Below are 25,856 nucleotides of genomic sequence, written 5' to 3' on the forward strand. Positions count from 1 at the left end.
CACAATACAAACTACAAAGAAACGTTGCACGTTGGACACCTAGAGCACGCCAAAGTGTACCTCATCATCGTCATCGTTCTCATCATTCTCTACATTATCCTGATCCTGTATCTCCTTCTCCTCAGCCACTGGTTCCACTGGCTCCTCCAAATTGGTGATCTTTTCCTCTTCAACTGCCGCCTCTGGCACATCCTGTTCTGCTTCCATCTCTGGCTCCGCCTCTTCAGTCTTTTCGTTAACTTCTGGCTCACTCTCTGTGGCAGGCTGCTCCTCCTCCTTCTGTTCCACATCATTACTCTCTGCGACATTTTCTTCGTGGTTTTCCAGCTTATCATTCAATTCCTCGCTTGCAGCAGACTCCTGTTCCTTCGGTTCCTCATGTTTTTCTTGATCCTCCTCTTTACCCTGGCCATCTTCTTCTTCTTTACCGCCGCTTATAGCTCTTGCAATATTCTGTAAAAGTAAACAATTGTCGACTGATTGCTTTCCGAGTGATTCAAAGGATTGTTTTACTACGATCTCAGCCTTCGATTCATTGTATGTACAGCAGAGAAGTACTTAAGAGGTCTAAACAAAAAGCGCATAGATATAAAGTGGTGATGGGGAAAGCGAGAGCCGACAATGGCTTACTTTCACAGAGCCCCCGCCCCGCCTGTGCCGCCAAAGCAAATCCGAGTGCAACACAGAGAAAGCTTTTGGAGGAGTGCAAGCAAAAACCAACGAAAGCAAACGAAAGACGCAATCCACAAGCAAAAAAGGCAACACTTACCTCCGCCTCACTGTCTTCGGTGTCGCCTTCGATATCGCCATTAATGTGGCCATTGTTGAATGTGGCTGGCGTTTCCGGTCTGCGCTGCGGCGATATTTCCGGCGGAACCGGTGCCGGATCTACATCCGCATCCAAATCCGCTTTGGACAAAAACACTCGTCTACGAGTGACGGCCACTGGTGACGCATAACTTCCACTGGTGAGATTCTTCCTCGATTGGTCGGTGTCCAGGCTGCCGGTAGATCTGTCCGTTCTCGATTATAAATTCTCTGCATTCCTCAGGTCGTGACTGGATACGTTTGAGTAACCTCTGTATCCAGGGGCAGGTGGGCAGGTCTTCTAGGGCTCGCTGTATGGTGTCGATAGGTTGCCGGGAAGGAGCGTCTGCTACGATGTTTTGGCTTCCGTCGGTAAAGCCATCAAAGCGATACTGTTGGAGTTCCAGAGCCCAACGGGCGATGCGACCGGTCGGATTATTGATCGAGTTCAACCACTTCAAGGCGAGATGGTCGGTGATGACGTCGAAGTAGTAGCCCTCCAGGTAGCTGAGTAGTTCTCTTCTGCTTTCAAGAGCCTTCGACTGGCGTAGGCTATGACCCTCTCCTCTCCGCTGATCTGTTGCGTCAGGACCGCCCCTAGACCGTAGTCGCTTGCGTCAGTTTGTAGAGCGAACCTCTCCGCGAAATCCGGGCAGGCTAAGACGGGTGCTTGGGTTAACTTCTCCTTCAACTCCTCGAAAGCGGCCTGCTGTTCGTCACTCCAGATCCACCTTTTCTCCTTCTTCAGGAGGCTGGTCATTGGTTGTACAATCGTCGCGAAGTTTGGGACAAACCTCCGGTACCACGATGCCATTCCTAGGCAGCGTCGAAGCTCCTTTATTGAGCTGGGTGGGGCCAACTTCCGGACGGCGACGATCTCATCTGGGTGTGTATACCCTGCTCACTAATAACATGTCCCAGGTATACGATGCTTTTCTGGAAGAAGCTGCATTTCTTTTGGTTCAATCTTAGATTTGTTTCCCGTAGTCTCCGGAACACCTCTCGCAGATGGTCGACGTGTTCCTCCAACGCCGCTCCGATGACAATAATGTCATCAAGGTAAGCGAATGCGTTGGGTTCCATCTGTGGTCCGATGACGCTGTCCAAGGCTCGCTGGAACGTGGCCGATGCTGAGTGCAGTCCGAACGGCATCACCTTCCAATGGAAGAGTCCTCTGCCCGGAACGGTGAAGGCGGTACATTCTCGGCTCCCCTCGGCCATCGGGATCTGCCAATACCCGTTCTTGAGGTCCAATGTCGAGATGTAACGTGCGTTACGGAGCGTCTCGATGATGTGGTTGATCCTGGGCAGTGGGTAGGCGTCGGGTATTGATTGCGCGTTGAGTTGTCGGTAGCCTACGCACATCCGCATCTCGCCTGTCTTCTTTCCCACCAGTACGATGGGAGCGCTGTGTGGACTTTTTATACCCGATACTCAAAACGAGGGGAACGTTGTGAGTTGCTGCGGACACCGCAACTCTACAGTTATACCCGATACTTAGTCAGTATGGCTCTCCTCCGGCAGACGCCGCTAATATTGAACGACACGACAAAGAGTGCGTGCGAGAGAGACAGAAAATCAGTCTGAGCGTGACGTCGGGCGCTGCGTAGCCACTGCAAATTTATTTGTTCCTATTGGCTATAAAAATGATCTGATCTGATCCAGATTCAGCAATCTGATATATATGATCATTATCTATGATTCTGCGTTTTTAGTTTTCTCGAATGTGCAATATTGTGGATGCAACAGATTTTCGTCCTTTGTGTGGGCGAAAGGGGGTGGGGCGAAATTTTGAGATACACGTTTTATAGTAAGATCTAACAGAAGTGCGGATACCAAATATGGTTACTCTAGCCTTAATAGTCTCTGAGATTTTTGAATATCCCCAGATTTTCGTCCTTTGCGGGGGCGGAAAGGGGTGTGGCGAAATTTTGAAACAATCTCGTCTCGGTCCGATATATTAGGAGTGTGGATACCAAATTTGGTTGCTCTAGCTTTTATAGTCTCTGAGATCTAGGCGCTAATGTTTTACTCTAAGCAAAGCCGCCTATGCTACGTGTGTGTTAGAGAGAGACAGGGCGAGAAAAAATGAAATTGTTTTCTTGATGCTGGCTATAATAATAATACGATCCAATTCAGCTTCCGCAGCCTTAAAGATATGGTCATTCTCTACAATTCTACGTTTTTGGTTTTCTCATATCTTTAAAATTGTGGATGCCACAGATTTTCGTCCTTTGTGGGGGCGGAAGTGGGCGGGGCGAAGTTTTGAAATATTTTTGTAGCAGTGACATATCACAGAAGTCTGGATCCAAAACAACGTTGCTCTAGCTCTTATAGTCTTTGAGCACTAGGCGCTGAAGGGGACGGACAGACGGACAAACGGACAGACGGACAGACGGACAGACAGACAGACAGACAGGACCCAATCGACTCGGCTATTAATGCTGATCAAGAATATATATACTTTATGGGGTCGGAAACGATTCCTTCTGGACGTTACACACATCCACTTTTACCACAAATCTAATATACCCCAATCTCCCCAAAATCTTCTCTCAAAGCAATGCCCCACAAAGAACGCACAAAAATCAAACAAAAACTGAATCCAGCGCAGCCAAAACTTAGCCTAATCCCTGTCTCTGTCTGCCCTTAGATGCTTCACCACCCACTCACCCATCGTTTGTGTCCAGCTCCGAAGTTTTCTCGATGCTGTCGTCCAGCGATTTACGTCCATTCACAGCCGGTGTCATTTTAATGTCCAATTTCTGTGAAATAAACAGATAAATGGTGTAGGGATTCCCCACAAGCTGCTGCCTACGCCCTCCCCGACTTACCTTGCTGCCCGCATCGCCTCCGGCACTATTCTCACCACTCTCATTGCTCAAGGCATTCCAGTCAGTGATGATCTCGGGGGAGACGCGCGGTGCCTCCGGGACATAGACGAGGAAAGCCCGCTCGATTTCGTGCGGCTTGTGGCGGTAGTACGAGGCTGACTTCATTTTCTGAAATTGCCCCAATGAATCATTTTAATTGCTCGGTTGATTGCCATCCCCCACTCACATAGTCGAGGGCCTCCTCGTCACAACCCGCCTGGGTGAGCAGGGTATAGCAGCGCATATTGTTTTTGGCACTGGCTGCCCAATGGAGCGGCGTCTTGCCGGTGATGTCCATCTCGTGGGCGCCCTCCGGCCAGAGACCGACCAGATACTCCAGGATGCCATTCAGTCCATTGCCGTCCTTGCAGGTCACCAAGGCAGCGGGCACGGGAGGCTCCAGTTGCGCCTGCATCGTATCCAAATTGTTGTCGATCACCGCCTGATGCAGATCCTTAATGGCATTCTGTGGAGTCATTTGGTAAAAGAGGCAGTTGGATTTTCAGTGCATTGCCTTAGCATGACATGAGGCACGGCGGCTGAATAAATAACCTTTTGGTCCCTGTGTGTGGCGTGTGTTACGAGTGAGTATATAAAGCAAAAATAAAACATTTTCATTAGCCCATCGATGGGTTCTTCTTGTGGGTGGCGAAGGCACTATGCAAATATGTGGAAATACTTTGAATTTCCGTTTGACCGACACTTTCTAGACATTTTTCGTACCACAAAATATACAGGGAAAATATTTTCAGGGAATTTTGGGTTTTCTAAATGCGCAAGTTCGAGTCTCTTTATATTTTCCAATGGAATTCTATGTTTTACTGAAGTTTCAAGAAAGCTTAAGCTAAAGAAATGATTCATACACAGTACGTTAAAATTCACTTCAGACCTTCTTTGGAATCGTAGCCAACGCAACAGTCAAGGTAATCCTCGAAAAACTCGAGTGCAAATCTCTCCTCTAGTGAAATTTCCCAGAACACCACCTAGTTCCTTTGAGTCTACCTTTGACCAAACAAGCACACATATCTGATATGTCAAGGTCTCCTCAGTCTATTCCTGGTGTGTTGCACGTACTCCTACACCTGAGTAACATTCCTTGAACGCTTTGTTTCGTTTTTGTGTGACATGTAAATTAATTGAATGAAATGAATCATTAGAAGGGCTCCCTAGCACACACTTATGAGGTTGAGTGGCAATAAAAACTGCTCGAAAGTGCCACGAAAACGGAAATAGCGCATTAGTGCTTGCCACTTAATGTGGCACTCACTCCCTGTCTTTCTTCAACCCCCTGAACAATGTAACTTGTTGAGCGGACGCAATATGCAAATTTTGGCCAAGACCCCTTCCTTCTGGCAACCTGCGTGTTATCACCACAATTTCCCACAATTATAAGGAATGAATGTGAATATTTATTCGTTGAAACACTCACCTTTGGGTGGCGATAAATGGTAATATAGGCCTTGGAATCTTCTCCGACGCTTCGGCGGCATCGCCAATTTATGTTTTTTATACCCGATACTCAAAATGAGTATTGGGGTATATTAGATTTGTGGTAAAAGTGGATGTGTGTAACGTCCAGAAGGAATCGTTTCCGACCCCATAAAGTATATATATTCTTGATCAGCATCAATAGCCAGTCTGTCTGTCCGTCTGTCCGTCCGTCCGTCTGTCCGTCCCCTTCAGCGCCTAGTGCTCAAAGACCATAAGAGCTAGAGCAACGATGTTTTGTATCCAGACTTCTGTGATATGTCACTGCTTCAAAAATATTTCAAAACTTCGCCCCGCCTACTTCCGCCCCCACAAAGGACGAAAATCTGTGGCATCCACATTTTTAAAGATACGATAAAGCCAAAAACGCAGAATCGTAGAGGATGATTATATGTTCTAGAGTGTAAAATCTCAACCAGATCGTATAATTATTATAGCCAGAATCAAGAAAACAATTTCATTCTTTCTCGCTCTGTCTCTCTCTAACACACAGGTTTCATGGTCGGCTTTGCCAATTGCAAAATATGAGTTCAAGGATCTCAGAACCTATAAGAGCCAGAGCAACCAAATTTGGTATCCACACTCCTGTGATATCGGACCTTGACCGTTTCGTGTCCAAATTTCGCCACACCCCCTTCCGCCCCCGCAAAGGACGAAAATCTGGGGCATCCACAAATCTCAGAGACTATTAAGGCTAGAGTAACCAAATTTGGTATCCGCACTTCTGTTAGATCTCACTATAAAACGTTTATCTCAGAATTTCGCCCCACCCCCTTCCGCCCACACAAAGAACGAAAATCTGTTGCATCCACAATATTGCAGATTCGAGAAAACTAAAAACGCAGAATCATAGAAAATAGCCGTATCTATGAGATTGCTGAATCTAGATCAGATCAGATAATTTGTATAGCCAATAGTAACAAATCAATTTGCAGTGGCAACGCAGCGCCCGACGTCACGCTCAGGCTGATTTTCTGTCTCTCTCGCACGCACTCTTTGTCGTGTCGTTCAATATTAGCGGCGCCTGCCGGAGGAGAGCCATACTGACTAAGTATCGGGTATAACTGTAGAGTTGCGGTGTCCGCAGCAACTCACAACGTTCCCCCTCGTTTTGTATTTCAGAGTCTCTGTACACGTCGTAGCACTCTTAGAGTCCACGACTCTTCACATTTCCCCAATCGCGATTCATTTAGCACTGCGGTTTGACTCACTTCACTCTTGGCACTGGAAAAGCTGTGGAAAACCTTACTTAAATCGAAGCGCGTTGTCGACCGTTGTCCTGGTAGGTTAAACGACGTCTGAGTTGACAAATGCACACGCTCAGAAGGCCGACTGGTCAACGTAGTCCCTAGCTCTAACGCCATTCCACGTGCTCCTTCTCATCCTACGCCATGGTCCTTGCGTGTGTGCATACCCAATGACGAGGGCGGTGGATGGAGGCGGTGTGGTCTCACATTTGTGATTTTTATTATGTTTTATTTATTTATACATATGTATATATATATATATATATGTATGTATAAGCCAACATCCAGAGCGCTGACCTAAGGCAACAGTGGATCTTGGTCATTCTCCAGTCATCAGCTGATACCATAAACCTCTGGACAATAGCCACCACTTGAGATAGGCGGCCCTGACACGCGTAATGGAGAATACCAGAAACAGCTAAACTTTCCAAGAGCACTACAACCCCTTCTAAGCCAAAGCACTTACGATGGCATGGTTTTCCCTTATCGAAGTCACAGTTTTTGGACCCCTAGTGGATAAACTGAAATGTCGATTTAATTGAACACCCATCGATCTTGTTCTCACCCGACCCATACGTCAATCGCATGGGCATTAAACACGTTCAATACTTCTGAAAGCTCCAGCAATAATCTATGTTAGATAATGAAATTTCTATGGTCTTATGTCGAACTGCCATTGCCCTTCTTCATCAAAGCTTCATCAAAATTGACACGGAAATAGGTTTATATTTGATTTATTTGTACTTTTTATGTCTTATCAATTAGTTTTGAATATTCTAAGAAATTCTGTGCTTATATGACCACGGACCAGCCGATAATGATTTTCTATTGGAACATTATTCCTTCAAAATTTTTATTTTTATTAAATTAATAATCAGGTGAACCACGTAGGGATCATATAGGGATCAGGACTTACATCATCCGTTACGATAACGCCAACCAAGAGGGGCGTTAGAATGGGCACAACGTTGCCCGCCGTATTGACGATACCCATGAGGATGCCAGCATGGTTGGGCGACAGATCGATTGTGTTGATCGTGCTGCCGATGGTGCTTCCGGCATTGATACCCACATTAGCGCACATCAAGACAACGGCCAGGGTCTTCTACTCGCTGTACAGGAATCCGATGCCGATCAAAATGATGGCGGGAATAAAGAACGATATGGAATTGAACGTCTTGCGGATCCCTGTGATGGTCATGGTTCCTCCTGTTAGCAGGATGTCCGCAATGATCGCATACACAAAGGCCATCACCCAGGAGGTCAAGTAGGGCACGAGGGTGCCGAGAAGATGGCATTATTCTTCATGTCCATCAGCAGGACACCGTTCATGTACGAAGGCATCTCCGTCTGCAGCGTGGAATAGCCCCAGGACTGGCAACAGCGCGTGATCATCAGGGCCCAGAACGGAACGGAACTCCATATGGCTCCCCAGGGAACCGGGATTGGCCCCTTCGCCTTCTAATCCTCCGCCTCCTTCGTGCGACTGGAGTTGATCGAGGTCTCAATGTAGTTTAGCTCATCATCGCTGATGTACTTGGATTCCCGAGGCGTGTTGGCGCCGAAGATCAGCCAGATGATGCACCAGGCCACGCCAACGGCACTCGAAATGTAAAAGATTCCGGGCCAACCCATGCTAGAAGCGGCAATCTGGCCACTGGCAAACATCGCCAGCAGAGTGCCACAGTCGAGACCCGTATTGGCCAGGGCGCCCAGACGATTGCGCTCGTTTACGGGACTCCAGTTGGCGAGGTGGGCGTGGATGCAGGGGAATAAAAAGCCCTGGAACAGGCCCATCGCCATACGAATGACGCAATAGGCCTGCCAGCCGCTCCAGGAGCTGCACCAAGGCGGCAGCAGGGCCAGCTGAGCCGATCCAATAGTCGACACGAACATGGTCATCCTTGCGCCAAAGCGACGACAGAGCCAGCCACCGAGGAACTGTGTCATGATGTAGCCCCAGAAGAAGCTGGACAGGATATACGAGCGTTGCTTTCCATCCCAATCATATTCCTGGAGGAAAAATAGTAAAGGGTTAGGCTAATGCTCAGAACAGAGATGCGGCAGACTTACAGGGAAATTGGGATTGGTGCTTTCGGAATTCGTCATGGCCACAATTGCCACGCCAGCATTAAACTTGGCCATATAGTTGACCACGATCGACAGGAAGAGCAGAAAGGTCTGCACATGCCGTTGGCCAATTACGGGACCTGAGAAATTGTCAAATAAGTCTGTTTAATGCCAATCACTCAACTAGATACACTTTATTAAGTAGCATTCATTAGCTCCAATAACTTTTTCAAGTTTGTACATGTGCAGCACTTAGTTTTATTACTGTCTCAAGAGTTTCCACTTTTGGCAATTCATTTCGAGTTTATGGTTTCATTTAAGTCAAAATTTAAAATTGGTTTACGGCCTGATTAAGTTTCAGAATGACTTAACTTTCACAAAATCGATCATGCTATCGTTTCCATACAGCTTTCAGTTAGGATTATCATTTTAGAAGTTCTACTAACCCGTATTCGTTTCAGCCGTCATATTTGTTCTGCACACGTCCAGGATCGAGAAGCAACTCAATTTGCAACCGACTGTCAGCTACTTTACACCTTCCGCGTACTCGGTTTTTAGTGGGATAACGAAGCCAGAAATCATGCCCACAGCGAGATAGGGAGTACAAGTGATAGGAATTTTATGGTTCTCAATGAATGGGAGGGTACCACGATTTTAATCCGGATGCGGAGATCTACACCGCACCGATAGCAATCGAATGGGAAATGCCCCCCCCCCCCCCCCCCCCCCCCCCCCTTTATGAAGCATCAAATACTCTGCCAGACCTCTTGTCGCAGTCATGCGCTTAATCAAGAGACAGTTTGAGCTCTGGAGAGCCCCGGGGCTTACGTGTAATCTTATCGCTGACCATGTCAATTATCTTGACCGTGTTTACCCCTTGGACCTATCGGATCTGTGCACACCCAACACATGCTTCACACGATCAAACCTCCAAAATATAGCGTCCCTCGGGGCACGAGCCGATAGCGAAGCGCTTTAATCAATCAAGGCGCCGTGCTGCAGCTTGAGTGGGGTTTCTGAAACCCTTTCAGGTGTTCGATACGAGTATATTTCTTTTATTGCACTATAACGCTTACAGTATTCTATACATATTGCTTGACTCGAGTTGCAACCAGAAAACGATCTTTAGCGACTCTCCTCCTCCTCTTCCTGAAGTCGCAGTATGTCCGCTTTGTTGATGAAATAATAACTTGGCTGCCGGCCCTTCAGGTCTTTGGCGGTGCGCTTGCCCCGTTCTGAATCAGTATCCGACTGACGCTCTCCAGTGAGTTGGTGCCCATGGCATAGTGCAGAACAGTGCGTTCCAGCTGGTGGTTAAAACAAGTAGAATCATTGAATAAACCTTAAAGTAAGACGCACTTACATTATCTGTGATCTTCAGTGCCTCGGGACAGAGTTTCACCAAGTGCTGAACCATTTCCTCGGACTCCTTCAGCACTGCTATGTGCAGGGCGGTTCGACCTGCGAATCAAAAGAATCGAATCAAAAATGGTTCTTGTATTGTGGGAAACGTTGGTGGTACCGTAGTAGTTCTTGGTTTTAATCAACCACTTGGCATTGGAGACGGCGGTTAGCTCCCTCACTCTCTCCATATTGTTCTCCCTGATCATTTGGTGCAGCTCCTCGCGGGTCTCCTCCAGCCCACGCAGTTTTTCCAAGAACTCGCCCAGGGCTTCGTGCTGTCGGGTGGCAACCACATCCCCAATGGACTGACCGCTCTCATCCTCAATGTCCAGGATGTGATCGTAGCCCTGCAATGCCAGTTGATCAAAGGGTTCCACTTGGCCTGAAATAAGAAATGAATAGATGTATGCTGATCTCAATGCAATGGTTTGGCGACCGATCCTACCGATGGCAGCCTGGGCCAGGATATAGCGATCGATCTCTGCCGCATTGTTGGGCTGATTGGCCTGAAGGGAGACATCGCGAGCGGTGCGATATAGCTCATCCCGGTAGCTGATATCGATGCCAGACTCCTCGATGAGGGTGTACAGTGCGCCGCGGCGATGGGATCGGGCGCAGGCAAAGTGCAACATGCTCTGCCCATGCTCGTCCCGTTCCTCCATATGCTGGACGGTCAGAATATCCTCCTCTTCGGCCAGCGATCGGGCATCTAGCTCGATGAGATCTGCATTGCCGATGCCATTGCGACCGCCAACCGGCAACGGATTAGATTCGACCATGGCATTGGAGGTGGAAGTGCCCGTGTGGACTTCCACTTCGGTGATGAGCTTCCGTTCACCCATGAAGTGCTGCAGATAGCCGGTGAGATAGGCCACGGGATCCTTGGGCCGTTTGTTAGCGATCTCGGTGAGAGCCCTGATCAGGGGATCGGCCAGAGCTTAAATAATGTATACATGTTATCGGTGGACTCCATTCCGTATTCCTTAATACTCACAGTCTGCCAGACCTGCGCCTGACCTGCACAGAGAACATATAGCATTAGTCATTCTCTCCATCTCAGGGATCGGGGGGTATCACACTCATGGGATAGAGTCCCAGGAAATCTATACTATACACAAAGCGAGAGGAGCAGGAGGTTTTGGGGGGTAGAGAAGGTAGGTTAGCTTAGGTTAAGGCGGTAGCCGGGAGGGGGGGGGGATAAGAGCCTCCCGCCCCCAAGCTCACTTGGACCTATAAAAGGTCCGTTGTGTTGCCGCATGGGCATGTGCCCCTTCGCGTTGCCCGAACCGTGAGAGCATACTACTGCAGGTTAAGGGCAGTCCCATCCGGTGGCTTGGATGTATTTGGACAAGGTCCCTGGTTTGATTCAAGGTAACAAACGAAGATTCTGATGCCGATGGTGGAACTCAAAGAAACATTGCAAATCATATGGAAATCGGAACAAGATCACATTCCCGGGACGTATGTACGTAGGTGTAAACTGAAATCAGAACGTACGATTACGGAATTTGGAATATGTGCGGCGTACGAAGAAGCTCAGCGTAAGCGGAGGAGTAGGTGGATATTGATGGCAATGCTGGGCACACAAGAGTCAAGAATCGATCAAGTTAGGATCTATATAAGTATGTTTCTAAGATAACAGTAGGTACGGGTACGAGTACGAGCATGTATGTTATGTACATTGGGGGTATGGGGACCCATCCCATCACATCCCATCCTATTCGCCGGAGGCTCAATTGCGATCCACAATGCTGTTCTTCTTGCGCTTGAAGATCTTCACCAGCATGGTGGCAATGTGCTTTGAATTTGTCAGCGACATGTCCTTCTCGAGGGACAGTATATTGGTTACGGCGGTGCAATAGTCCTGGAACAGCACATACTCCACAATGCCCATGCTCTGCATATTGATGAGCCGCACCGTGAGCTTGGACAGGCGGTTCGTCACCATGCTGAGCCCTCGCACGGCGCACAGGTGCCTTAGGTTGTCCATCTCCTTCATCAGATTGGGCAGCTTCACGGTCTTCGTCATTTCGAGGCCTGTGCCCAGGAAGGCTGGCCTAGATTGCAAATATCCGAGCAGATAGCTCTTCTTAAAGTGCAGCTGCGTCTCCAGAGAGGTCACGGCTCGTCCCACCCGCGTATAGGCCGCTCCCATATCGCCCGGATCCTTGCTGCTCGTCGTCGAGATCACGCGCAAATGCTCCTGGCAGTTCAGCCACACGGCCATAGGGCCAGAGGGCACCATTAAATGCTGTCGACTCGGCTGCCTGCACCAGGTCTTTGGTGTCCAGCAGGGATGTCATCAGACCCAAACTGCTGAGCATTAGGGTCACCTCCGAGTCGGGCTCGAGCAGCTCCGTGAGGGTATAGTAATTGCCGGACTCCGTCTCCCCAATGGCATTCGCAAAGCTGGTCGTGAATATCTTGCCCATCATGAGTCGCTCGGCCTGCTCCAACTGGCCAATGGTCAGGTTCAGGGGAAGCTCCAGCTGGTCGAGATTGCGCGAGGCCTCCACAATGCAACGCGTGACCAGAATTGACTCATCGTCGTAAGCGGCCGTATTCAGTCGATCCCCGTTCTCCATGAGAAAGTAGGCGATACGCGGCTGCGGCTTAAAGTCGGCATCGATGCATAGGCAGTGCATGTCCTTGAGCAGCGGCACCAGGAACTCCTGGAAAACCACAAATACATCATAGTCCGGCGCGATAATGCCACAGTTTATGTCCTCCTCCAGGTGGCGGGCCTTCGAGGTCTTACGCATCGCCGGCCACAGCACATCGAAGAGATTGTGGTCGAGTCGCGTCTGGCGGCGCTTGATCTTTTCGTAAACGGCACGCTTGAGGAAGCGGCTCAGGAAGCTGGTCACCGACAACTTCAGCGATGAGGCGCTCAGTGGCTTCCGGTGCGACAGGGCCGAGGCCGTGCTGGCGCTCAAAAGCTTTCCCGATTCCGCTATCACGTTGTAACAGCGCTCCAGAGTGCGTGAGATCTCACCATCCTGCAGCTCTCGCCGGGCACTGTGCAGATCGTCGGGAACTGCGGCATTGGGTGTAATTTTTGGATTTGATGATTATCATTTTACACAGCACACACACAGCGGGATGATGAACACCAAAGTATGTACAGAGACACAGATACTGATACACGGAAACGAGCACGAATGAGAGAGCTTGCCAAATGGGTGCTGAAGAAAAGGCGACGGTGCTTCAAGTACTTTCTGTGGATAAATAAACCCCGAATGTATGGTGTTTGTGTGTGATATGTGTTACATACCAAATAAATCATCAATATTGCCAATGATTTCATTGAAAAAATCACGGTTTCCCTCCATTATGAGAACGAGTACTTTGATTGCAGCGCAACTTAGAATCAGGTACGACTACGCGGACGAGTGTTTGACTGACAATTGAGCGAAGGACAACGTGTGCTGCACGGTGCGACTGAAAATCGATGACTGAATGCTCGGCCAGGGCACGGGCCAAGTCCATGGCACTCTGGAGGTACAGTACACACCCTCTTTTCATATATTTGACATGGCAAGCAAACGTATTTAATTATTTTGGTTTACTTTACTTGGTGGGTGTCTCTGCCCCTTTGTGTTTTTGTGGGGGTACTCGTAATTCAAATGAAACCGAACGAAAAGCCGCACAAAAGCAAAGAAAACGAGGGGGAACGTTGTGAGTTGCAGCGGACACCGCAACTCTACAGTTATACCCGATACTAAGTCAGTAGGAGAGAGAGCCACCACGGCAGACGCCGCTAATTTGAACGACACGACAAAGAGTGCGTGCGAGAGAGACAGAAAATCAGTCTGATCTTGACGTCGGGGGCTGCGTAGCCAGTGCAAATTGATTTGTTCCTTTTGGCTATAAAAATGATCTGATCTGATCCAGATTCAGCAGTCTGATAGATATGATCATTATCTATGATTCTGCGTTTTTAGTTTTCTCGTATCCTCAATATTGTGGATGCAACAGATTTTCGTCCTTTGTGGGGGCGGAAAAGGGTGGGGCGAAATTCTGAGATAAACGTTTTTTAGTAAGATCTGACAGAAGTGCGGAGACCAAATTTGGTTACTCTAGCCTTAATAGTCTCTGAGATTTGTGAATAAACCCAGATTTTCATCCTTTGCGGGGGCGGAAGGGGGTGTGGCGAAATTTTGAAACAAACTCGTCTCGGTCCGATATATTAGGAGTGTGGATAACAAATTTGGTTGCTCTAGCTTTTATAGTCTCTGAGATCTAGGCGCTAATGTTTTACTCTAAGCAAAGCCGGCTATGCTACGTGTGTGTTAGAGAGAGACAGGGCGAGAAAAAATGAAATTGTTTTCTTGATGCTGGCTATAATAATAATACGATCTTATTCAAATTCTGCAGTCTTAAAGATATGGTCATTCTCTACGATTCTGCGTTTTTGGTTTTCTCGTATCTTTAAAATTGTGAATGCCACAGATTTTCGTCCTTTGTGGGGGCGGAAGTGGGCGGGGCGAAGTTTTGAAATATTTTTGTAGCAGTGACATATCACAGAAGTCTGGATCCAAAACATCGTTGCTCTAGCTCTTATAGTCTTTGAGCACTAGGCGCTAATAGGGACGGACAGACGGACAGACGGACGGACTGACAGACGGACAGACGGACAGACAGACATGGCTCAATCGACTCGGCTATTGATGCTGATCAAGAATATATATACTTTATGGGGTCGGATGCTGATCAAGAATATATATACTTTATGGGGTCGGAAACGATTCCTTCTGGACGTTACACACATCCACTTTTACCACAAATCTAATATACCCCAATACTCATTTTGAGTATCGGGTATAAAAATGAGTAAGCTTTCCCGATACTATTTCGAGTGGACTGGTTTGTGCTATATCATGGTATGACTCTTGTGACTGGTCTTGAGCTGGAACAGCTGCAGGTGGACACACAGGTCAGGTCAGGTGCTGTGCCGGCCCTCTTGTCCTACCTTGATCGTTGAGCAACTGATTCTCGAGCTCCTCGGCCCCAAAGAGATCGAGCAGCTCGGTGTAGTTGAGAATATCCTTCGCCTTCTCCTTGTCCAAATAGACCTCGGTCGTGTGGCCCAGCTGCGTGCAACGTTGTGGTTGTAATTGCATTTTAAATATTAATAAATTCAGTTTGGGTTTATCATAAATTTATGGCATATTGATGCGGCACACAGACACAGACATGGTGATATGAAAATGGGAGTACCCAGCACCTTGGCCCACTTTGAATTGGATTTCGAACATTTGAAATTTGCCGATGAGGCGCCCCCAACAGTTGCTTTCGTTCCCAGTTCTATTACTATTTCAAGAATGTATTTCTAATCTGGCTATCAGGAATTCTCCCTCCAATTAGGGATAATTGATAAATTGCCACCGAAAAAGTAGTTATTCTGTATTTCCCCCCGCTTTCCCTTCACTCACCTTGTCCAGTGCCTTGGAATTGCCGCCCAGCTGGGATAACATGTTGTAGAAATGGCCATTGTCCTTAATCGTGGCTGCATAGTGAAGCAGCGTGCGTCCGTCATTATCCGTAATTATCATGGTCTCCGGAAAGCGCGAAGCCAAATACCAAACGATGTCTGCACACAAAACGAGGGGGAACGTTGTGAGTTGCTGCGGACACCGCAACTCTACGGTTATACGCGATACTAAGTCAGTATGGCTCTCCTCCGGCAGACGCCGCTAATATTAAACGACACGACAAAAAGTGCGTGCGAGAGAGACAGAAAATCAGTCTGAGCGTGACGTCGGGCGTTGCGTAGCCACTGCAAATTGATTTGTTCCTATTAGCTATAAAAATGATCTGATCTGATCCAGATGCAGCAATCTGATAGATATGGTCATTATCTATGATTCTGCGTTTTTAGTTTTCTCGAATGTGCAATATTGTGGATGCAACAGATTTTCGTCCTTTGTGTGGGCGGAAGGGGGTCGGACGAAACTTTGAGATACACGTTTTATAGTAAGATCTAACAGGAGTGCGGATACCAAATTTGGTTACTCTAGCCTTAACAGTCTGAGATTTTTGAATATCCCCAGATTTTCGTCCTTTGCGGGGGCGGAAGGGGGTGTGGCGAAATTTTGAAACAAACTCGTCTGGGTCCGATATATTTGGAGTGTGGATACCAAATTTGGTTGCTCTAGCTTTTGTAGTCTCTGAGATCTAGGCGCTAATGTTTTACTCTAAGCAAAGCCGCCTATGCTACGTGTGTGTTAGAGAGAGACAGGGCGAGAAAAAATGAAATTGTTTTCTTGATGCTGGCTATAATAATAATACGATCCAATTCAGATTCCGCAGTCTTAAAGATATGGTCATTCTCTACGATTCTGCGTTTTTGGTTTTCTCGTATCTTCAAAATTGTGAATGCCACAGATTTTCGTCCTTTGTGGGGGCGGAAGTGGGCGGGGCGAAGTTTTGAAATATTTTTGTAGCAGTGACATATCACAGAAGTCTGGATCCAAAACATCGTTGCTCTAGCTCTTATAGTCTTTGAGCACTAGGCGCTGAAGGGGACGGACAGACGGACAGACGGACAGACGGACAGACGGACGGACGGACAGACAGACAGGGCTCAATCGACTCGGCTATTGATGCTGATCAAGAATATATATACTTTATGGGGTCGGAAACGATTCCTTCTGGACGTTACACACATCCACTTTTACCACAAATCTAATATACCCCAATACTCATTTTGAGTATCGGGTATAAAAAGTCAAGCGAAAAAGCCAATCGAAATAGGGAATTTAAGCGGAAGGAGAGTATACCCAACACCCAACCGTATGTCCAAAGAGCACGGCCACGTGCAGGGCCGTGGAGCCATTGGGGGATATGTCGTCCTTTGCAATGGCAAACTTCCGGCGATTCCGGCAAATCCGCGATGGATTTTCTCCTGTCAGAGTAGCATATGAACCGTGCCTTAATTAGTGGCTACTCCTTCCGACCATCCCCCTACTACCTTCCGCTTACCATGTAGCTGGGCACGTTGTTGAGAAAGGCTTGTATTTCCGCCTCCTAGGCCTTGGGATTCAACAGACTAGCGCCCTCGCCATTCAGCACGATCTCGGCCAGCTGCTCAAGGTCCCCGATTCGATGATCTGCTTCATGCGTGCCTCCTGCGAAGGGAGAGGCAAAACCAGTCAATTAGAGATTGCTAGACAGACATTCATTCAGTGCGTAATCGAAAGCGTAATTGTTCGGTGTGACAGAATAGAAACGATGACAGAAATGGTTAGCAAATAAAAGATGAAACCCAAATGACAAGCCTGGTGAGACAGCAACAGAGAGAGAGCAACAGAGATTGAAAGATAGGAAAGGATAGCATCGTATACTTCATCAATTGCAGTTTGAGACTGAACTGTATAATCCTCGGGTGCGCCCTGCACAAAGCCCTCGATGGCCATGGCCGATGTCAGGGATTCGCCGCCATCCTTATCAGGTCCCGTTTCCGGTTCAGTTGGTTGTTCTCCTCCTATCGACTGCGACTCCTCCAGGGGCTGGATGTCCTTTGTAAATGGCGCTATCACATCCTCTACAAAGGGTTTTTTGAGTTTTACTTGGCGAACTGTCGTTTGTCGATTATCGCTAAAAAGTGCAGGTGACATGACAACACTCGCAAACAGGACACAAACAGGTGGAAAGGGACTACGTTTTTACAAGGACTAGGTGCCACTACAGAATGACAATGCCAGCGCTGTTGACCCATTAAATAATTGAGATAGTAAATACATATGTATATCCATAGGTAAATAGAAATCTACGGCACGTATACGTAATGTTACGCATACGCCCTGTTTTCGAAACAAATTGCACCTACACTTTCCTTACTTTTATTGAAATGCAGCACCTCCTACCATTTCCATGCCTTCTAACCCCTAACCTCTAGGGAAAACTTGATTATCCTTAACAGATCGATCGTGGGGGACTGCTGAAAATCGTTGCAACGTTGCACCAACTGGAATGTGTATATATAACAATTTGATATATACCATATGTAGATATACATATATCATATATCATCTATCTAATGCCTGCAACTGCAAATGTTTTGACGTTTGCATGTTCCTTTGCCATTTGGACTCTGGCCTGGCTGCCGCTCTGACAGTTGAGGAGCTCTGGCTCTGAGGCTGGTGCGCGGCTATCGTCTTTCCGTCTCCACATGTCAGTGAAAGCGCTATGGGAGTGAGTGCATTATTATAAAGTCTATCTGTGGGTAAACAGCTGCTGATTTTCGCCAATCGATAGTGCCGCAAATCGGGGGCAGGGCAGACACTGGCATTGATTTGATCTAAGGAACTCGAATGAATACGAGTATACGAATGGATGGTACAGCATTGGAAAACAATTAGAATGAATGGAATTTGGGTGACTGCTGCATTTAATTGATTGATTGGTTGTTAGATAGTTAGTTTGCTTTCATTTTACAGTTCACAGTTGAGTTTGAAGATTTGGAAAAAGTGGTTTGAGCGGTTGAACGGCACACACAATACAAACTACAAAGAAACGTTGCACGTTGGACACCTAGAGCACGCCAAAGTGTACCTCATCATCGTCATCGTTCTCATCATTCTCTACATTATCCTGATCCTGTATCTCCTTCTCCTCAGCCACTGGTTCCACTGGCTCCTCCAAATTGGTGATCTTTTCCTCTTCAACTGCCGCCTCTGGCACATCCTGTTCTGCTTCCATCTCTGGCTCCGCCTCTTCAGTCTTTTCGTTAACTTCTGGCTCACTCTCTGTGGCAGGCTGCTCCTCCTCCTTCTGTTCCACATCATTACTCTCTGCGACATTTTCTTCGTGGTTTTCCAGCTTATCATTCAATTCCTCGCTTGCAGCAGACTCCTGTTCCTTCGGTTCCTCATGTTTTTCTTGATCCTCCTCTTTACCCTGGCCATCTTCTTCTTCTTTACCGCCGCTTATAGCTCTTGCAATATTCTGTAAAAGTAAACAATTGTCGACTGATTGCTTTCCGAGTGATTCAAAGGATTGTTTTACTACGATCTCAGCCTTCGATTCATTGTATGTACAGCAGAGAAGTACTTAAGAGGTCTAAACAAAAAGCGCATAGATATAAAGTGGTGATGGGGAAAGCGAGAGCCGACAATGGCTTACTTTCACCGAGCCCACGCCCCGCCTGTGCCGCCAAAGCAAATCCGAGTGCAACACAGAGAAAGCTTTTGGAGGAGTGCAAGCAAAAACCAACGAAAGCAAACGAAAGACGCAATCCACAAGCAAAAAAGGCAACACTTACCTCCGCCTCACTGTCTTCGGTGTCGCCTTCGATATCGCCATTAATGTGGCCATTGTTGAATGTGGCTGGCGTTTCCGGTCTGCGCTGCGGCGATACTTCCGGCGGAACCGGTGCCGGATCTACATCCGCATCCAAATCCGCTTTGGACAAATCCTCTTCGTCATCATTGGCACTTGTACTGCGGTTTCAAAATGCAAAAAATCTTCTCTCAAAGCAATGCCCACAAAGAACGCACAAAAATCAAACAAAAACTGAATCCAGCGCAGCCAAAACTTAGCCTAATCCCTGTCTCTGTCTGCCCTTAGATGCTTCACCACCCACTCACCCATCGTTTGTGTCCAGCTCCGAAGTGTTCTCGATGCTGTCGTCCAGCGATTTACGTCCATTCACAGCCGGTGTCATTTTAATGTCCAATTTCTGTGAAATAAACAGATAGATGGTGTAGGGATTCCCCACAAGCTGCTGCCTACGCCCTCCCCGACTTACCTTGCTGCCCGCATCGCCTCCGGCACTATTCTCACCACTCTCATTGCTCAACGCATTCCAGTCAGTGATGCTCTCGGGGGAGACGCGCGGTGCCTCCGGGACATAGACGAGGAAAGCCCGCTCGATTTCGTGCGGCTTGTGGCGGTAGTACGAGGCTGACTTCATTTTCTGAAATTGCCCCAATGAATCATTTTAATTGCTCGGTTGATTGCCATCCCCCACTCAAATAGTCGAGGGCCTCCTCGTCACAACCCGCCTGGGTGAGCAGGGTATAGCAGCGCATGTTGTTTTTGGCACTGGCTGCCCAATGGAGCGGCGTCTTGCCGGTGATGTCCATTTCGTGGGCGCCCTCCGGCCAGAGACCGACCAGATACTCCAGGATCTTGGTGTGGCCCAAGCCGGCGGCCTTGTGGATGACATTCAGTCCATTGCCGTCCTTGCAGGTCACCAAGGCAGCGGGCACGGGAGGCTCCAGGTGCGCCTGCACCGTTTCCAAATTGTTGTCGATCACCGCCTGATGCAGATCCTTAATGGCATTCTGTGGAGTCATTTGGTAAAAGAGGCAGTTGGATTTTCAGTGCATTGCCTTACCATGACATGTGGCACGGCGGCAAGGAAACGCTTGACACGCCCATTATTGCTGGCCTGCTGGCACAAGCGATGTCCTTAGCCCGCTCACAGAATGCGTGTCAGTTTGCCAATGTCCTTTTCGTGCATCCATATACGAATGGTGGATAGCTTTACCGAGAAATCTATTAGCCAAAAAAGTGGAAAATTGAAAAATTAATTTCACCAGCACCACCGCCCCTTTCCCGACGCCACCTCCAACCTAAACCCCACCGCTTCACTATGATCGCCCTTAAGCGATTTCCATTTCATTGGCACCCTTCTTCGTTCGTGTTTGCATGCAATTTGCCAAAAAAGCAAACGAACTGAAAACTAAATTAAAACAAATACGAAAATAAAATGCAATAAATGTTCAAGTTGTGTGATTCGCGACCTGCACTCGGCAGTTCGCTTAAAGTGGCATTATACGAAAAACTCAAGACAATTTCCGCTGGAGAAAGTTTTCTCCAACTTTAAATGCGCCAAGGTCATCGGAGAACTTTTAAGTGGAAAGTCTGCTCCTTGAACCGCCTAGAGTTGGGTTTCTCAAGAGTTGCAAAGTGCCAATACCACTGAATCATTGATGTTATTGATGGGAGAAAATGACATCTGGCTGTGGAGGATCCCCCAATCCAAGTAACCCAATACGAACCATCGTTGTTGCGCCGCTTGCTTCCATTCAGGCCGCCTGTCTGTCCGTTCATCGGTATTACTGTAAGTGGACCAAACATTTTCGTTGATTTCAAAGTGAATTATTGAAACAGTAATATATTTATTGTATATAGAATGATGAAATATAGTACGACTATGTGGTCTATTTGGCAGTAGCAAAGTCATCGCCTACTCTCTCCTTTATCCCATACTTTCCTTAGTTGTTCGTCCTACTATCAGAGTCGTTCTATTTTATTTGCGTCTGGCCCGCTTGAGCCGCGTTGGCAAACTAATTCCTGGCCACGTCAAAAGGTGTTGAATTAGTGTTGTGGTCAAGGAGAGTGCAGACAGCTACACAGTCGACGAAGAAAGGGAAGTAGTCGGAATAATTGCGTCCTAAATAACCTTTTGATCCCTGTGTGTGGCGTGTGTTACGAGTGAGTATATAAAGCACAAATAAGACATTTTCATTAGCCCATCGATGGGTTCTTCTTGTGGGTGGCGAAGGCACAATGCAAATATCTGGAAATACTTTGAATTTCCGTTTGAGCGACACTTTCTAGACATTTTTCGTAGCACAAAATATACAGGGAAAATATTTTCAGGGAATTTTGGGTTTTCTAAATGCACAAGTTCGAGTCTCTTTATATTTTCCAATGGAATTCTATGTTTTACTGAAGTTTTAAGAAAGCTTAAGCTAAAGAAATGATTCATACACAGTACGTTAAAATTCACTTCAGACCTTCTTTGGAATCGTAGCCAACGCAACAGTCAAGGTAATCCTTGAAAAACTCGAGTGCAAATCTCTCCTCTAGTGAAATTATTTCGCCGGCCACAGCATATCGAAGAGATTGTGGTCGAGTCGCGTCTGGCGGCGCTTGATCTTTTCGTAAACGGCACGCTTGAGGAAGCGGCTCAGGAAGCTGGTCACCGACAACTTCAGCGATGAGGCGCTCAGTGGCTTCCGGTGCGACAGGGCCGAGGCCGTGCTGGCGCTCAAAAGCTTTCCCGATTCCGCTATCACGTTGTAACAGCGCTCCAGAGTGCGTGAGATCTCACCATCCTGCAGCTCTCGCCGGGCACTGTGCAGATCGTCGGGAACTGCGGCATTGGGTGTAATTTTTGGATTTGATGATTATCATTTTACACAGCACACACACACACAGCGGGATGATGAATACCAAAGCATGTACAGAGACACAGATACTGATACACGGAAACGAGCACGAATGAGGGAGCTTGCCAAATGGGTGCTGAAGAAAAGGCGACGGTGCTTCAAGTGCTTTCTGTGGATAAATAAACCCCGAATGTATGGTGTTTGTGTGTGATATGTGTTACATACCAAATAAATCATCAATATTGCCAATGATTTCATTGAAAAAATCACGGTTTCCCTCCATTATGAGAACGAGTACTTTGCTTGCAGCGCAACTGAGAATCAGGTACGACTACGCGGACGAGTGTTTGACTGACTATTGAGCGAAGGACAACGTGTGCTGCACGGTGAGACTGAAAATCGATGACTGAATGCTCGGCCAGGGCACGGGCCAAGTCCATGCCACTCTGGAGGTACAGTACACACCCTCTTTTCATATATTTGACATGGCAAGCAAACGTATTTAATTATTTTGGTTACCTTTACTTGGTGGGTGTCTCTGCCCCTTTGTGTTTTTGTGGGGGTACTCGTAATTCAAATGAAACCGAACGAAAAGCCGCTGACTGGTCTTGAGCTGGAACAGCTGCAGGTGGACACACAGGTCAGGTCAGGTGCTGTGCCAGCCCTCTTGTCCTACCTTGATCGTTGAGCTGAGCTCAACTGATCTTTGAGCTCCTCGGCCCCAAAGAGATCGAGCAGCTCGGTGTAGTTGAGAATATCCTTCGCCTTCTCCTTGTCCCAGCTGCGTGCAACGTTGTGGTTGTAATTGCATTTTAAATATTAATAAATTCAGTTTGGGTTTATCATAAATTTATGGCATATTGATGCGGCACACAGACATGGTGATATGAAAATGGGAGTACCCAGCACCTTGGCCCACTTTGAATTGGATTTCGAACATTTGAAATTTGCCGATGAGGTGCCCCCAACAGTTGCTTTCGTTCCCAGTTCTATTACTATTTCAAGAATGTATTTCTAATCTGGCTATCAGGAATTCTCCCTCCAATTAGGGATAATTTATAAATTGCCACCGAAAAAGTGGTTATTCTGTATTTCCCCCCGATTTCCCTTCACTCACCTTGTCCAGTGCCTTGGAATTGCCGCCCAGCTGGGATAACATGTTGTAGAAATGGCCATTGTCCTTAATCGTGGCTGCATAGTGAAGCAGCGTGCGTCCGTCATTATCCGTAATTATCATGGTCTCCGGAAAGCGCGAAGCCAAATACCGAACGATGTCTGCACACAAAACGAGGGGGAACGTTGTGAGTTGCTGCGGACACCGCAACTCTACGGTTATACCCGATACTAAGTCAGTATGGCTCTCCTCCGGCAGACGCCGCTAATATTAAACGACACGACAAAGAGTGCGTGCGAGAGAGACAGAAAATCAGTCTGAGCGTGACGTCGGGCGCTGCGTAGCCACTGCCAATTGATTTGTTCCTATTGGCTATAAAAATGATCTGATCTGATCCAGATTCAGCAATCTGATAGATATGGTCATTATCTATGATTCTGCGTTTTTAGTTTTCTCGAATGTGCAATATTGTGGATGCAACAGATTTTCGTCCTTTGTGTGGGCGGAAGGGGGTCGGACGAAACTTTGAGATACACGTTTTATAGTGAGACCTAACAGGAGTGCGGATACCAAATTTGGTTACTCTAGCCTTAATAGTCTCTGAGATTTTTGAATATCCCCAGATTTTCGTCCTTTGCGGGGCGGAAGGGGGTGTGGCAAAATTTTGAAACAAACTAGTCTCGGTCCGATATATTTGGAGTGTGGATACCAAATTTGGTTGCTCTAGCTTTTGTAGTCTCTGAGATCTAGGCGCTAATGTTTTACTCTAAGCAAAGCCGCCTATGCTACGTGTGTGTTAGAGAGAGACAGGGCGAGAAAAAATGAAATTGTTTTCTTGATGCTGGCTATAATAATAATACGATCCAATTCAGATTCCGCAGTCTTGAAGATATGGTCATTCTCTACAATTCTACGTTTTTGGTTTTCTCATATCTTTAAAATTGTGGATGCCACAGATTTTCGTCCTTTGTGGGGGCGGACGTGGGCGGGGCGAAGTTTTGAAATATTTTTGTAGCAGTGACATATCACAGAAGTCTGGATCCAAAACATCGTTGCTCTAGCTCTTATAGTCTTTGAGCACTAGGCGCTGAAGGGGACGGACAGACGGACAGACGGACGGACGGACAGACAGACAGGGCTCAATCGACTCGGCTATTGATGCTGATCAAGAATATGTATACTTTATGGGGTCGGAAACGATTCCTTCTGGACGTTACACACATCCACTTTTACCACAAATCTAATATACCCCAATACTCATTTGAAGGGGACGGACAGACGGACAGACGGACGGACGGGCAGACAGACAGGGCTCAATCGACTCGGCTATTGATGCTGATCAAGAATATGTATACTTTATGGGGTCGGAAACGATTCCTTCTGTTCGTTACACACATCCACTTTTACCACAAATCTAATATACCCCAATACTCATTTTGAGTATCGGGTATAAAAAGTCAAGCGAAAAAGCCAATCGAAATAGGGAATTTAAGCGGAAGGAGAGTATACCCAACACCCAACCGTATGTCCAAAGAGCACGGCCACGTGCAGGGCCGTGGAGCCATTGGGGGATATGTCGTCCTTTGCAATGGCAAACTTCCGGCGATTCCGGCAAATCGCGATGGATTTTCTCCTGTCAGAGTAGCATATGAACCGTGCCTTAATTAGTGGCTACTCCTTCCGACCATCCCCCTACTACCTTCCGCTTACCATGTAGCTGGGCACGTTGTTGAGAAAGGCTTGTATTTCCGCCTCCTTGGACTTGGGATTCAACAGACTAGCGCCCTCGCCATTCAGCCCGATCTCGGCCAGCTGCTCAAGGTCCCCCGATTCGATGATCTGCTTCATGCGTGCCTCCTGCGAAGGGAGAGGCAAAACCAGTCAATTAGAGATTGCTAGACAGACATTCATTCAGTGCGTAATCGAAAGCGTAATTGTTCGGTGTGACAGAATAGAAACGATGACAGAAATGGTTAGCAAATAAAAGATGAAACCCAAATGACAAGCCTGGTGAGACAGCAACAGAGAGAGAGCAACAGAGATTGAAAGATAGGAAAGGATAGCATCGTATACTTCATCAATTGCAGTTTGAGACTGAACTGTATAATCCTCGGGTGCGCCCTGCACAAAGCCCTCGATGGCCATGGCCGATGTCAGGGATTCGCCGCCATCCTTATCAGGTCCCGTTTCCGGTTCAGTTGGTTGTTCTCCTCCTATCGACTGCGACTCCTCCAGGGGCTGGATGTCCTTTGTAACTGGCGCTATCACATCCTCTACAAAGGGTTTTTTGAGTTTTACTTGGCGAACTGTCGTTTGTCGATTATCGCTAAAAAGTGCAGGTGACATGACAACACTCGCAAACAGGACACAAACAGGTTGAAAGGGACTACGTTTTTACAAGGACTAGGTGCCACTACAGAATGACAATGCCAGCGCTGTTGACCCATTAAATAATTGAGATAGTAAATACATATGTATATCCATAGGTAAATAGAAATCTACGGCACGTATACGTAATGTTACGCATACGCCCTGTTTTCGAAACAAATTGCACCTACACTTTCATTACTTTTATTGAAATGCAGCACCTCCTACCATTTCCATGCCTTCTAACCCTAACCTCTAGGGAAAACTTGATTATCCTTAACAAATCGTTCGTGGGGGACTGCAGAAAATCGTTGCAACGTTGCACCAACTGGTGCAATTTGATATATACCATATGTAGATA

The 25,856-nt window shown here is 47.2% G+C and overlaps 6 protein-coding genes and 2 pseudogenes across 6 annotated transcripts; all 8 read right to left on the reverse strand.

The window, feature by feature from the left end:
* Nucleotides 1–39: 39 nt before the first annotated feature.
* Nucleotides 40–822, reverse strand: LOC117191517 (uncharacterized protein DDB_G0286299-like). The gene is made up of 2 exons (XM_033396360.1): nt 781–822; nt 40–453 (listed from the first exon to the last, which is right to left on the reverse strand). The coding sequence occupies exons 1-2, from the start codon at nt 820–822 to the stop codon at nt 40–42; spliced, it is 456 nt and encodes a 151-aa protein (XP_033252251.1).
* Nucleotides 823–3,355: 2,533 nt separating this feature from the next.
* Nucleotides 3,356–6,561, reverse strand: LOC117191518. The gene is made up of 5 exons (XM_033396361.1): nt 6,557–6,561; nt 4,201–4,242; nt 3,868–4,147; nt 3,642–3,809; nt 3,356–3,572 (listed from the first exon to the last, which is right to left on the reverse strand). The coding sequence occupies exons 1-5, from the start codon at nt 6,559–6,561 to the stop codon at nt 3,477–3,479; spliced, it is 591 nt and encodes a 196-aa protein (XP_033252252.1). The 3' UTR covers nt 3,356–3,476.
* Nucleotides 6,562–7,274: 713 nt separating this feature from the next.
* Nucleotides 7,275–8,953, reverse strand: LOC117191519 (annotated as a pseudogene).
* A 566-nt stretch (nt 8,954–9,519) lies between these two features.
* LOC117190140 lies at nt 9,520–11,037 on the reverse strand. Its single transcript, XM_033395223.1, has 5 exons — nt 10,884–11,037; nt 10,335–10,826; nt 10,008–10,271; nt 9,849–9,946; nt 9,520–9,792 (listed from the first exon to the last, which is right to left on the reverse strand). The coding sequence occupies exons 1-5, from the start codon at nt 10,942–10,944 to the stop codon at nt 9,691–9,693; spliced, it is 1,017 nt and encodes a 338-aa protein (XP_033251114.1). The 5' UTR covers nt 10,945–11,037; the 3' UTR covers nt 9,520–9,690.
* Nucleotides 11,038–11,536: 499 nt separating this feature from the next.
* On the reverse strand, nt 11,537–13,251 carry LOC117190142 (annotated as a pseudogene).
* A 3,705-nt stretch (nt 13,252–16,956) lies between these two features.
* LOC117191520 lies at nt 16,957–17,508 on the reverse strand. The gene is made up of 2 exons (XM_033396362.1): nt 17,236–17,508; nt 16,957–17,019 (listed from the first exon to the last, which is right to left on the reverse strand). Exons 1-2 carry the CDS (start codon nt 17,506–17,508, stop codon nt 16,957–16,959), a joined length of 336 nt encoding a protein of 111 aa, XP_033252253.1.
* A 741-nt stretch (nt 17,509–18,249) lies between these two features.
* Nucleotides 18,250–21,036, reverse strand: LOC117190139 (cilia- and flagella-associated protein 251-like). The gene is made up of 7 exons (XM_033395222.1): nt 20,899–21,036; nt 20,232–20,392; nt 19,867–20,178; nt 19,641–19,808; nt 19,480–19,571; nt 19,155–19,332; nt 18,250–18,838 (listed from the first exon to the last, which is right to left on the reverse strand). Exons 2-7 carry the CDS (start codon nt 20,232–20,234, stop codon nt 18,425–18,427), a joined length of 1,167 nt encoding a protein of 388 aa, XP_033251113.1. The 5' UTR covers nt 20,235–20,392; nt 20,899–21,036; the 3' UTR covers nt 18,250–18,424.
* A 681-nt stretch (nt 21,037–21,717) lies between these two features.
* LOC117191521 lies at nt 21,718–25,474 on the reverse strand. The gene is made up of 7 exons (XM_033396363.1): nt 25,229–25,474; nt 24,828–24,985; nt 24,643–24,761; nt 23,132–23,289; nt 22,889–22,932; nt 22,691–22,795; nt 21,718–21,979 (listed from the first exon to the last, which is right to left on the reverse strand). The coding sequence occupies exons 1-7, from the start codon at nt 25,472–25,474 to the stop codon at nt 21,718–21,720; spliced, it is 1,092 nt and encodes a 363-aa protein (XP_033252254.1).
* Between the last annotated feature and the right edge of the window lie 382 nt (nt 25,475–25,856).

The sequence above is a fragment of the Drosophila miranda genome (genome assembly GCF_003369915.1).
Source record: "Drosophila miranda strain MSH22 chromosome Y unlocalized genomic scaffold, D.miranda_PacBio2.1 Contig_Y1_pilon, whole genome shotgun sequence".
NCBI lineage: Eukaryota > Metazoa > Arthropoda > Insecta > Diptera > Drosophilidae > Drosophila > Drosophila miranda.

Bases quoted from the DNA above. Each gene is read 5' to 3' on its own strand.
- LOC117191517 (XM_033396360.1), bottom strand. From the start codon at position 822: ATGGCCACATTAATGGCGATATCGAAGGCGACACCGAAGACA. The intron at 454-780 runs GTGAGGCGGAGG...TTACTTTTACAG, and splicing joins CGAAGGCGACACCGAAGACA to AATATTGCAAGAGCTATAAG.
- LOC117191518 (XM_033396361.1), bottom strand. The intron at 4,148-4,200 runs GCTAAGGCAATG...AATGACTCCACA, and splicing joins GCCGCCGTGCCTCATGTCAT to GAATGCCATTAAGGATCTGC. The intron at 3,573-3,641 runs GTAAGTCGGGGA...TTTATTTCACAG, and splicing joins GAGGCGATGCGGGCAGCAAG to AAATTGGACATTAAAATGAC.
- LOC117190140 (XM_033395223.1), bottom strand. From the start codon at position 10,944: ATGGAGAGAATGACTAATGCTATATGTTCTCTGTGCAGGTCAGGCGCA. The intron at 10,827-10,883 runs GTGAGTATTAAG...ACATTATTTAAG, and splicing joins AGGCGCAGGTCTGGCAGACT to CTCTGGCCGATCCCCTGATC. The intron at 9,793-9,848 runs GTAAGTGCGTCT...TTTAACCACCAG, and splicing joins CACTGAAGATCACAGATAAT to CTGGAACGCACTGTTCTGCA.
- LOC117191520 (XM_033396362.1), bottom strand. From the start codon at position 17,508: ATGTCACCTGCACTTTTTAGCGATAATCGACAAACGACAGTTCGCCAA. The intron at 17,020-17,235 runs GTATACGATGCT...CTCCCTTCGCAG, and splicing joins CTCAAACTGCAATTGATGAA to GAGGCACGCATGAAGCAGAT.
- LOC117190139 (XM_033395222.1), bottom strand. The intron at 19,809-19,866 runs TTGAGTGGGGGA...GGGCAATTTCAG, and splicing joins ACGAGGAGGCCCTCGACTAT to AAAATGAAGTCAGCCTCGTA. The intron at 19,333-19,479 runs GTGAGTGGGTGG...TTGAAACCGCAG, and splicing joins GAGCTGGACACAAACGATGG to TACAAGTGCCAATGATGACG.
- LOC117191521 (XM_033396363.1), bottom strand. From the start codon at position 25,474: ATGTCACCTGCACTTTTTAGCGATAATCGACAAACGACAGTTCGCCAA. The intron at 22,796-22,888 runs GTGTGCCGCATC...CGTTGCACGCAG, and splicing joins ATTTTCATATCACCATGTCT to CTGGGACAAGGAGAAGGCGA. The intron at 21,980-22,690 runs GTAGGACAAGAG...CGATCTGCACAG, and splicing joins AGCTCAGCTCAACGATCAAG to TGCCCGGCGAGAGCTGCAGG.